Raw genomic sequence first — 11754 nt, forward strand, 5'->3', positions numbered from 1 at the left:
AATCCCTCGCAATCAGAATCAAATAATCGTTTACTCCTGCGATTCTTCCCAACCAGCATAGGTTTCCAGCGAATCTTTAAGTGCACCTACGCTCAGAGGCTCCTCTATAACCCCACAAATCGTTGTTGTGCACGCGACCGCATTCTTGATCTGCCTTCTGTTAGAATCGGCTCTCAAAGAGAATGATATAGGGTTACTACCTCTCGCCCATTTATCTCAATGGGGGCTAGAGTATTTAAGTCGGCCTCCGTAAAACCTGGCAAGAAGTTCCTCCAGATCCCAACGCGGTCGCTATGGGTGAGTGGTGGATAGTGGAACTTGAAATGAATGCGACCTAACGTCAAGTTCAAAACCAGTAAGTATATTGAATTGTCCAACGAGAATTCAACTTACTCCTAAAGGCATCATCCATATCTTTCAGACGGTTTGTCGTCAATATGATAATGCCGTGAAAGTACCTATATGAACTGTGAGCGCTTGAACACTTCTTCTGCAAGTATCTAGGTATGTGTTCGCCTACTCTAATCTCCGTAGAAACACGCTGACTAAGGCATTTTGGCCTTTATCATCGTCTTTTCGTTTACGCAAAAAGATATCAGCTTCGTCAATCAAGACAACACAGCCCCACCGACGAGCCGTCGACATAATGCGGTCCAGAGACTCATCAAGGCCTTTCGCTTCAGTACCCAGCTCGCTAACTGTAACTGTGTAGAGTGCCCTCTTCGACATTTCGGCCACAACTTCCGCTGTAAGGGTTTTCCCCGTCCTAGGTGGACCGCTGAAAAGTCCAACAAGGCCTTTGCCTTTTCCTTGGACGATATCATCAAACTTGGACTGATCGGACTTATGACCCTTGATTAGGGACGTTATTATATGTCGCCTTTTGCCATCAATGATGAGTTTATCGATAGCTGTGATATCCCATGTCACTTCCTGCAACTTGGAAACAGCGAAACCTCCCCATGTTTTTGTCGCAAAGCTGAATCCGAGGGCGCGATGGTTACAGAAGATAAGATCATCATCTGTGACGTTGTCCGATTCGATTTCTTCCGCTATATCCAGTTCAAGAAGTTCACTGTCTGGGCAGTTCATTTTAAAGGTGATTGGATCAATCATAACTCTTCCGGATGTGTAGAACCGCTTTTCTTTCCAGTTATCGCCTTCAAGCTTCATCTCGACCCCTATGCCATCATATTCTCTGCAAGTGGGTTTTGAGTAATCTAGGTATCGTTTCCCCCTCTCCTTCAAATCTCGCTGCACCTTTGATCCATGTAGGCAAAATTTGAGTGGGAAAACAGGTAGACTAGTGATAGGTTTCGCCTGGCTAAAGATTGGAATCTTAAGCTTGACCACCCCCCAACCAAGTTTGTCTCCATTGTGATTGATCATACTAGCCCTAATTAGATAATATTCTTCGTGTTTTTTTATTTTCGTATGAGCCACTAATGAATTTCAATGCTTGAGATTCGTTCTTAAGCCCAAGCCGTTGAAGGACTTCGCAACCCGGCGGGAACAACGTCCATAAGTATTCATAGATTATCTCACCATTCGCATGAAAGGATTCAATCTCTTGTTTCTTTGGGCCATAGTAGGAATCCACGAATGTGAGGACCTCCTTGATATCATCCGAAGTTTGTAGATCCAAAACTCCCCTGTCCTCTTCTTCAGCTAGATGAGCGTTTAATAAGGGAGCAACAAGAAACAGTATCTCTACTTTAAACTTTTTTTCAGCATTAGACAAGTACCTCGTAAAATATTCCGCAGCCTAGGGGACGCTCACCGTCGGTGGTTTCAGACGTAAACCATTACATTCAACGCCCTTGAGAATGCTACGAAATACCTTTGCTAAGTGTGAAGACCTGAGCTCCACAAAAGTCTTCCCTGGAGTTCCATCGAAGAGGATTGTTCGTCGCACGACTAGAGCGTATTTCTTGAACCTGTCTTCCTTCGAAGGGGGTTTCGACTTCACGAAGTGCCACTGATAGTCTTTTCTATAATATTTATTAGTGCATGTAATGACATTGAAGCTTGCTTGATAAACTTACCTACTGAAGATACGGTCAACTTGTATTGTCCTCTTGGACGTTGATTCTTGCTTTTCGATATCATTGGTGGACATTGTGGATAGAAAAGTAACACGCAACAATATTAAAGATATAGAAGCCAGACAAACTCATGCCTAGAGAAATGCAGTAATTAAGCTGTTAAGTACATAGGTAGGATTCAAGGCACCCAGAAGGGCGAACTGGTCAGCCTTGCGGGGGAATGTCTGCCTAGAAATTTCGGTGAGTGTGACGCTGACAGGTGTGCTACGTGAGGATATAAGTTTAAAACCTGCAGGCCAGTATTTCCCAAGTCACCGGCTTACAGCCTGCATAGTGGCATCACGTACAATTGGTTGACTGGCTCGCGTACTCATGCAAGGTGGTACACCCACTTCAAACCTATGTGTACGGCCCTGAGAATTCGGGAAAAACTTATAACCCCTGCGAATAATGCTATACCGTACCTCAGGCGTACCTCGATCTAGATACAACACCAATATCGCGCACATCCATCATGGACAGTACTACAACTCCATTTAGTCGCGCGATCGAGGCTTTCCTACACCAACCAAGCAGGAAACGCCAGCCGAGGTTCATCCAGTCTTGCCAAAATGATAACAAGTTAGATACGGCTAACAATATTAATGCATTGTTAATGAATGTAGAGCAGGATAAGAATCGAAGAGGGTCTGTGAAAACCCTCCGTTTAATTTTCAACGCCGTTCACGATTATAATGCGATTGTATCAACTTTAGGTATTATTACACAGCAATTCAAATTCGTTGCTCATATTAATTGAATATGTAGTATCCGCTGACCCAATGCCGTCGGCTCTGATCTGGGGAGGTTTGAAGGTTATTATAGACATAATGAAGCTACTCCTCGCACCAGAAAGGAATGGCGGAGCTAAGTCGAATAGTGCTTCAACAGATACTTTACGGTTTTCGAGATGATCGAGAGCTATCTGAAGAAATTGGCACATGAGCTACAATTTTTGAAAGAATATGAAGAGCTCTTTCAGCAATCTGTTCCTATGCAAGAATTACTTGCCCATTCATACGCCTATATCATACAATTTTGGGCAAAGGTTGAAGACCTATGTGACTCTAGTAATGATTCTATTCATAAGTGTTACTACAAATTAGCAGGCTGACGTTTCGATAGCGCTTAGGTTAGCCGTGAAATCAATTACCTCCGATCCCATTAGGAGGCTGCAAAGCGTAATCGAAGAGATTTCAGACAGCATGGACAGAATCGCTAGGATGGTCCCCATCGTACAAGAGAGAATTAGAAGGGGAGAACGTGAAGATGTTATCAACGAGCAACGAAAAGCCGAAGCCAATCTTAGCCAGCTACTCCAACTCAAGAAAGAAGAAATCAACGGTATGTATTCAATGATTATCAATATTTTGAGCCGATAACTGAGAAAAACACCTAAGAACAACGAAGAGCAAAGATAGATGAATGGTTGGATGGCCTAACGACGCTGAATGAGAGTAGCTATAGGCATCGGCGTACTAGGGATATGCTTCGACTTGTCTCGGGGGATTGGCTTATCAAGAATCCAGTTTTCTAAGCATGGTTTGATGGAGATAATCCATATTTCAGCACCATTTGGCTTCATGGCGATCCAGGTTCGGGGAAGTCCGTTATGTGTGCCCGAGCCGTGACGGAAGCAAAAATCCGATCAAAAAGCCAACAGGTTGCTGTCGCTTTCCATTACTACAGTTTCGATAATGACGACATTAACTCATCAAACACGTATCGCAATATTGCGACTCAACTTTTTCACGAACTAGTCGGGCCCGACGATATATCAGATCTCCTCATCGACCTCACTTTATCTCTTGATATGGAAGACGCACTCAGAACTTTTATCCAGATATTAGTCATGAAGTCGAGACAGACATATATCTTCCTGGATGGGATTGATGAAGAAAAGACACCCTCAAAACGTTGGCAGGATGCACGGGGAGTCCTTGGCTTTCTTGTCAATCTTGCGCGGCAACCTGATGCGCGGCTTAAAATTTGGGTTAGTTCCCAGGACTGGCCGGCCATCCGCGGTGAACTAGGTGAATTCCAAGGGATTGTTATAGACGAGGCGACCAACAGCAAGGACATTGAAGCCTTTTGTGAAGAAACTCTTCGGGTAAGATTACCAAGCATGTTTTCTGCGCCTATAACGCGAGTTGCGGCTTCCATTCTCAGTGATCTCAAAGCGCAAGTCCACGGGAACTTCCTTTGGGCTAGCATGATGGTTGAGTCAATATCCGACGCTATCAGTATTAAAGACCTGCGGAGGAAGATCAAACAAGGTCTCCCAGAAGATTTTGAAGCTTACCTCTCAAAACAAGTACGAGATCTGAAGGGGTCCCCACTAGTAGCGTATGGTAGTACTATATCCCGAAAGCCTGCCACACTAACGCTTATACAGAAAGATTCTATCGACTCTGACATATGCCAAGCGCCCACTGTCTGTCGAAGAACTTAGCGAAGTCATTGCCATTTTAGAATTGGAGCCCGGAGAGGATCTCGGAGATGAGGACCAAGTCTTCGAGGATAAAATCCTATATTATTACGCTCCCCTGACTCGTGTGGACGAGATAATCAGAGACGGGGTGCCAGTGAAGATATGCACTTTGTGTCACGGATCCGTAAAGGAATTTCTATTGCATAACCGCAGGATACTTACAGATACTAACTTATGAGAGCTCCAACAGACCGAGATAGATCCTAGTATACTAGCGGACGCCTGTCTGAGATATCTTCAGCAGCCGCAGTACTCTCACTTACTTAATAGTGCAAACGACAAATATATCACAACTTCGGGTGGTGAAAACGTACTGAGCCATCATTTTCTACTATATTGCGCTAGATACTGGGGTCAGCATATGGGAATGGTGGAATTTACTCCCGAGAAAGGAAAAGACGTGGAGGATTTCGTCAGATCGCCGAATTTTATAACCTGTATCCAGATACAGAGCTTCTTTTTCACAGGTAAGTCTTATCTATAAAACACTCCTAATTTAGGACCCCCGCAAAGTGACGTATTAACCATAAAATAAGGATACTTATATACCTGGTTTCGAGTCGTTCGGCAGGCTTTTCCGGAATGGTTCGACGAACAATTATATATGCAATATTGCTCTGCCATCACGGAATGGGGGTATTTATTGACATATCACGCGCATGCCACGGGCCGCTTCCCTGGACAGATTGACCAATGCCTCTGGGGGGCTTTGGGAACGTCAAATTTCATGCACGGATTCCCTAGTAAATTCAAGAGTTATGCCCTTGAAATGGCCGGCTCAGGGTGTGCTAACAGGGACGTTTTACTCTATGATAAGCTCATATTTCCGTCGATGGAGATACTAGTTTTGTGACTAAGAAGCCAGTGAGTTGTAATAAGCCATCTTATATTTAATATTCTAATTGTGCTAAATCCTTCATAGACCACCAGATATCCGAGGATTTCACGTCACATGCGAAGAGTGGTCCCTCAACAAAAACCATCGGCCAAAACTGAAAAGAAATCAAAATCTGCTCGTATCATCTAGCGAAATTGAATTATATCGACAGCAACTAACCGAAAATAGCACACTTCACGCTCCGTTTATTACGATATCAGATGATGGCAAACTTCTTCGACTCGGTTCCTCGCTTTATTTACGCGATGAACGCGGCAATTTCCAACCAACTCAACCGATTTCGGGAAATGGCGTTATACCATGAGCTTGCTCATAGGCTCGATATCGTTATACTTGCTTCTCACCGTAGAGCTTCCGGGACTCAAACAGCAAATGAAAACCCTAAAGTATCTGCAAATCTTCCGCCAATCGGCAGTGACTCTAGTTCAGTGGATACTGATGATGAAGCTTCAGACGATGGCTCATATGAGAGCGTGCAGGAAGATGAGGTATAATTCCCAGCAAGCTGCCATGATATACACTATATGCTAAAGCAGGACTTGCCGTTACCTGGAGCCTCGATCGGAGGCTTTCTCAGAAATCAAGCTGAGTTGGATCGCCCGGGTCCATGCTCTATACCTGAGTACTGGGCCTATGGGTCGTCTTCTGTACGTTCGGATGAAATTGACGATGGGTTTCATCTATACGACTGGAATTTACAAGATGACGATTCCTTCGAGTCCGAGATCGACAATGACAACGATCGAAACGACGAGTTATCTGAACTGGAGGAACACATAGGTTCGCTTAGCAGGAGTCATAGTAATATTTCTAAGTCATTACTCGCATCATCAGGAAATATAAGCAGATCAAGAGACCTCGAAATATCATCTCTTAGGTCGCTGTCGATTACAAACTTCCATCCCCTCAAAAACATAAGGTTAGACGCATACTGCGAAGTTTGCGATGCATATTACGACAATAGGAGAAAGACGGTGGGTCGTTTTTTTCAGCTTAATGAATCTAGCATACCTCTGAAAGACCGTATCAATGATGTACGGGTATTTCGCTCCGACTCTGAGACGGGTGCAATACAAGAAGTGTTTCATTTCTTTCAACACTCAGAAGGCTTGTTGATCGACTCTCCGCCGATACTTCATCCTCATAAAGATCTTCTCGCATGGCCAACCGCAAAGGGAGAAGTTGTGTTCGGGGACTTCAAGAATAGAAGCTACTTCAAGCTGAGGCTTCCGGCGACTGACTCGAAGAGATGTCTAGTTTCGATTCAAGGAAAATACTCAGCTTGTGGTCGATACATACACCTAGCATCTCTATACGGAGACCTTTGTCACAAAATTAAGTCTCACAAAATCAGAGAAAACCACATATGTGATCTATTAACCCCTCATGAAAGATACAAGGATCACGAGAACCTGAAAGGGGACGACAAAAACACCACTGCCATTCATTTCGGTCTAACAGTCACAACTCATAGGCTTTCGGCGAGGACGCCAATCAAAACTATACCGCGTTTGGTGTATCAACAGGACTTTAGTTTTCCTCACGGCATCAAGAGGAGTAATCGAGGACCCTTCCGGCCTACTCTAGGTTATACACTAACCTGGACTGAAGACTACGTGTTTATGGCGATTAATGACCGGGCATTACGCATTATTCGCATACCCCTGTTCCTTTCGGTCCAGATGCGAGATTCAAACTGGAAGACATCGAGCGGGGTTCATGAAAATGATGGCACGGTTTTTTTACCCGAATCCTCCCTCGATCGCGATGTTTACTATTTCCCGTATGAAGTCTTACACAAACAGAAACAAACTCGACAGAAGACCGATGCGATACTCTTTCTATCGTCTAACACCAGGGACTATCCTGAATCCTGGCCTGGAGGGGACTCTAAGGGTGCAAAAAGAGCATCCTCTCCACCCCAGATTGTCTTCCTTAAACAAATTGGTAACTGGATCCCATTGGACACTCGCAAACTTGATATGAAGGTGGAAATGATTGGGGGGCGATTTGGAGGAACTGACGTTTGTAAAAGTTGTGGGAGGTTATACACCGACGAAGAAGTTCAGGCAAGAAAAATCAAGAAAAATCAAGGAAAATGATTACTCTCAAAGATGTCTATAACAGCAGGTAACACATCCTTATCGAGTGTTTAAGCAACAAACTAAGCAGCCTAAGTGCATCTAGAACTCCCGCCGGACGGCGGATATCTCGACCGGTTAATGACGCCGGTTAATTCTATGTGGACTTCCACCAGTGCTTACGATAACTCATGGGTATCATGCACTGATATTCCTATTAAATTCTTATAAAGAAGAACCGCGAGTAGGAAACATTACTTCGATCTGTATCTCTCTACATATCTAACCTCCCTACCTACCTAGGTATCTAAGGTAATCTCATGCACCCTTTTCCTATGCCTCGTGGGCATGAGTTACGTTGGACTACCTAAGCTGTACCGTGCTAATTTTAAATTGTGATTAGACAGACGACGAAGATATCTTCAAAGAGCTCTTTCAATTACTCAGAGATAAATCTACCGTCGTATATATAATCTAGGTAGTCTGCAACGCGATGTTGGGCCCTAAGATGTTTTACTCACTAGTTTTTGCTTTGTCCGTCGCAGCTATTAATATAGACTCATCGCCTGGCGACCCCGATTTCTACAATACCGTCGCTGAGATTTACTCCGGGCCGGACTGCGGCACGGAAAGCTTCGTTTGGGCGGATCCAGTATGGAATTTTCAGACTTATTGATTAATCCATTCAACCGGTTTCCCGGAAGGGGGTTCTTATGTTAGCTCAACATATGGGTTTTCGCTCCTAGGACATGTTTTCGAATGTTTAAAAACTCACTGTTATGACACCTACTGACGCTCCGTGTTGCAGATTTTTGGGCGCGGCGGGAGGTGTCAGCCACTAGATAGGAATGACAATACCCCTGACATCCTAAGCTACAAGCCGACTACTATTTACCCCGACTGCAACGGTACGTGACGAAGAAATTAATTTAGAATCGCGCTGTTATCAAGAAGTATTGGAAGCTAATGGTAATGGTGGACAGTTACTCTCTACACGGATTCCGAGTGCCAGAGCACCGCATATTTGGTGGAGGTTGACCAGTGTGTTCAAGCGGGTATTCCATTCGTTAGCGCCTTCGTCCAGTGTCCATTCTCCGACACTCTTGCTTAGACGGAGTAATGGAAGCTGTCTCGCATCTAAGGGGAAGCCTGGGGAAGTAGCTACGACTTGAGTCGCCTTATGGGGAGTAGCATGATGGGACCGAGAAGTAGCGTCTGGACGGGATGCGGGGGCTTATAGGGGTGGCGTCAGAACGTGCGTAGGACAACTTCTTAAGACGTATTAGAATAGAATATCAAGCATCTCCATCTTGACTCAATCTAATATTGTTATACCTACCTAGATATATAAGTGGATTGAAATATGTGTGTTGATGATGGGAGGGGTTCGCTGGGTCATACCCCTATTTTGCAAAAATTTGCCCCTTTTCTACCCTTCGATGATATCTTTTTTTTATTATTATTTTTTTTTATTAAAAAGAAGATTTTGATTTGACTTAAACAATAACAAATTGATTTCTTTTATGGTTTTAGGCGGTCGACTTAATTTTATACTTTTTCATGTAAAGATATCGTGAACTGACAAGGTATCTAATCTCGATATCTCCTTGTGAGTCGGCTCAAATGCTAGCTCGTATTCTTGGAACGCGCGTATGAGTGTTTATGCGCCACTGTGTCCTGGGGTGATGTCAAAATAACCATATACAACTAGGAATGGACTGCTAAGATATATATAGCGTATAAATATCAGCTGCACTCATAAGGCAATAAATTGTTAGGGTGAGATCAGTACGTCGCTTGAACTCGCGTGGTGCATATTGATTTAATTGGCACAACATCGTGTGTTGGTTTCGATCCCTGCGCCTCAATTCGTTGTGTGGAGCCGAACGAGTGCGAAGAGGACCCTGTCAACAAGCTTTGCCATGAGCTATGACGAACTAGGCGTCAGCTACACGACGATCATCTCTCTGGTATAAGCCTAGGGCTGTGACCAACAGGTCCAGGTATGGCTTCGCACTCGTTCACTCAACCTGATGAGTGCAATATGACTTAATAAGAAACATGTAGAAGGGCTATATATGCAGCTCTGATACCCTTTCAATTCTGTCCCAGTACGCAGCGTCGGAGTCATCATCAATCCTCACTTATTAGCGGACTATTAAGATGAAGACGGCAAATTTCATAGCGTCATTTTTCGCCGGGGTTGCCACGGCTCGAGTGGTCGCCAAAGACACCGCTTGCCCGGCCCAAGCGGCTACAGAGTTCGCGATTGCGGTAAGAAACGATGAAAAATATCCCCGGGTTAAATGATATGCTGACGAGACTTAGTACGGCGAGCCCTTGCTTTCTTATGCACACGCTTTTAGTCAACTTCCGAAAGGTTTCCCTGCGAACAAGCTATACGCCAACACCGCGTTGGCGACACCTAACCAGACCGCGATCGTAAGCCCAAATGTGGATACGTTATACATGAGCCAAATGTACGACATATCGCGGGATGATCTGATAGTTATGGTGCCAGAGGTCGATCCTAACAGATACTATGCTGTGTCGTTCTATACCCCGTGAGTAGAAGATCCACATGTTCTGAAATTGTCATGCCTTCTAATCATAGTCTAGCGAGGGTGATAACTTCCTCAATCTTGGTTCTCTTTTGCAGACCAAAGCAGGAAAATACCTTCTCACGCCTGCCGTTACGTCGGATACTGCTGGCAAGATAGTAACAGGATGCAAGGAAACATATCAGGGTACTGTATACTCGCCCAGGACCTTGGGATACCTTCTTATTAGAATTGTCCTGAGGAATCAAGACAGCGATATTAGGGCAGTGAATGAAATCCAGCGCAGGTTCAGTACTAACACCACAGCCCGGTCCGGGGAGCCTATTGGCCCGGAATTGAAGGCTACTTTGTTTACCAACGTGTCGAGCGTCGTGGTCGAGAATCTTCTCGCATTCATGGCGCGCTTCAATCAGACGATACCCCCAAGAAATGGTCAACCAGTTTTGCCCGCGGGGACCACGTCAAACCTCTCGCTAGCTGGAATTGTAAGTGACGGGACCTACCGAAAACCGGATTGTGTCGACCTAGCACAGGCTTCTAGCGCAACTAATGCCTCGATCACTAAGTATTCGCAGTCACCGGACTTCATCAACAACCTAAGTAACGGATGGACGATGCTTCGACCTGATCTCGTTGGGACATACGGTGATAACTACGACGCGCGAACTGCTACTGCGGTGTTCGGATACCTTGCCCTAACTAAGGATCAAGCTCTTTACCCGACGTACAAGGAGGGTTTCTCACTGGGGGCTAATGAGTCCTACGTATTGCGGTTTTCGGGAAAGCCGCCGGTGACTGATATCGGGTTCTGGAGCGTCACGATGTATGACTCGCGAGGAACGTTGGTACCAAACTCGATCAACCGGTACTCACTGGGCGACCGGAGCAATTTGACTTACTCCGATGGAACGGTCGTGTATGGAACGGATAGCGACGCGCCATTCGATATCCTAATACAGGCGTCTCAACCGCCTGCGAACTGGACCTCTAAGTAAGCCAACCTTCTTGATGATTTATATTTCTTGCTAATTATATGTAGTTGGCTCCCGTCACCAAGCACTCCGGGATCCTTCAAGGCGATTCGTAAGTGGTAACATCGTATGCGGCTTTACTTTCAATACTGATATTTTCATAGTACGGTTCTATGTGCCTACTGATGCTCTAAGTAACGGGACGTACACATATCCGCAGGTTACTAAGGGTGCCGTTCGAAAGTAAATGGGTAGAGCTATCGTGATACGGCATTGGGAAAAGTTTGGATGGTGGTAATGATTAGGGTGGTAAAGGGTGGTCGGAAGAGAGGCTGTCGTTGGCTAGCGACGCGATTTCTTGGGTAAATTCTCGATTTTCTATAACAAGGGTATATACGTTTAAATAATAATCTTTAGAATGATTTACGCTACTTTAGCTTTTAGAACCGCTAGAGTTTGTTTTATTTAGTGCAAGAAAGGGACAGACGCGACGGCTCGAGCGACAGCAAGGCCTATTTCTGAAAGGTGCGGGGCATTTGGCCGTCAAACCCACACTGTTTTTCACTGTGTTGTACTCTTACGCCATTGGCCCGGACCTCCGAAGATCGTGTTTCTGATTTAATTCCTCAATTTCTGGGTGCGTGGTCGAAAAAGAGAATCACAATAAC

At 44.9% G+C, this 11754-nt stretch overlaps 7 protein-coding genes across 7 annotated transcripts; 6 read left to right on the plus strand and 1 right to left on the minus strand.

Annotated features, from left to right (window-relative positions):
* Positions 1–30: 30 nt before the first annotated feature.
* F4822DRAFT_437679 (P-loop containing nucleoside triphosphate hydrolase protein) lies at positions 31–2119 on the minus strand (the record flags this gene model as incomplete). Its single annotated transcript, XM_051462437.1, has 7 exons — positions 31–150; positions 201–334; positions 394–458; positions 521–1412; positions 1444–1720; positions 1781–1991; positions 2046–2119. 7 exons carry the CDS (start codon positions 2117–2119, stop codon positions 31–33), a joined length of 1773 nt encoding a protein of 590 aa, XP_051313494.1.
* Positions 2120–2559: 440 nt separating this feature from the next.
* On the plus strand, positions 2560–3621 carry F4822DRAFT_444313 (uncharacterized protein; the record flags this gene model as incomplete). The annotated part of the gene is made up of 5 exons (XM_051463214.1): positions 2560–2800; positions 2853–2899; positions 2965–3154; positions 3210–3428; positions 3485–3621. 5 exons carry the CDS (start codon positions 2560–2562, stop codon positions 3619–3621), a joined length of 834 nt encoding a protein of 277 aa, XP_051313495.1.
* On the plus strand, positions 3420–4845 carry F4822DRAFT_291000 (uncharacterized protein). Its single transcript, XM_051455020.1, has 3 exons — positions 3420–3428; positions 3485–4430; positions 4480–4845. Exons 2-3 carry the CDS (start codon positions 3697–3699, stop codon positions 4751–4753), a joined length of 1008 nt encoding a protein of 335 aa, XP_051313496.1. The 5' UTR covers positions 3420–3428; positions 3485–3696; the 3' UTR covers positions 4754–4845.
* F4822DRAFT_290931 (uncharacterized protein) lies at positions 4846–5742 on the plus strand. The gene is made up of 3 exons (XM_051455019.1): positions 4846–5042; positions 5112–5439; positions 5498–5742. The coding sequence occupies exons 1-2, from the start codon at positions 4937–4939 to the stop codon at positions 5426–5428; spliced, it is 423 nt and encodes a 140-aa protein (XP_051313497.1). The 5' UTR covers positions 4846–4936; the 3' UTR covers positions 5429–5439; positions 5498–5742.
* On the plus strand, positions 5569–7670 carry F4822DRAFT_407420 (uncharacterized protein). Its single transcript, XM_051458484.1, has 2 exons — positions 5569–5859; positions 5927–7670. Exon 2 carries the CDS (start codon positions 5998–6000, stop codon positions 7573–7575), a length of 1578 nt encoding a protein of 525 aa, XP_051313498.1. The 5' UTR covers positions 5569–5859; positions 5927–5997; the 3' UTR covers positions 7576–7670.
* A 377-nt stretch (positions 7671–8047) lies between these two features.
* F4822DRAFT_430471 (uncharacterized protein) lies at positions 8048–8665 on the plus strand (the record flags this gene model as incomplete). The annotated part of the gene is made up of 3 exons (XM_051461307.1): positions 8048–8206; positions 8363–8462; positions 8538–8665. 3 exons carry the CDS (start codon positions 8048–8050, stop codon positions 8663–8665), a joined length of 387 nt encoding a protein of 128 aa, XP_051313499.1.
* Positions 8666–9717: 1052 nt separating this feature from the next.
* F4822DRAFT_444328 (uncharacterized protein) lies at positions 9718–11533 on the plus strand (the record flags this gene model as incomplete). Its single annotated transcript, XM_051463215.1, has 5 exons — positions 9718–9828; positions 9883–10118; positions 10174–11106; positions 11155–11198; positions 11251–11533. The coding sequence occupies 5 exons, from the start codon at positions 9718–9720 to the stop codon at positions 11331–11333; spliced, it is 1407 nt and encodes a 468-aa protein (XP_051313500.1). The 3' UTR covers positions 11334–11533.
* Between the last annotated feature and the right edge of the window lie 221 nt (positions 11534–11754).

This window comes from Hypoxylon trugodes (assembly GCF_022578975.1).
Source record: "Hypoxylon trugodes strain CBS 135444 unplaced genomic scaffold F4822scaffold_6, whole genome shotgun sequence".
Taxonomy (NCBI): domain Eukaryota; kingdom Fungi; phylum Ascomycota; class Sordariomycetes; order Xylariales; family Hypoxylaceae; genus Hypoxylon; species Hypoxylon trugodes.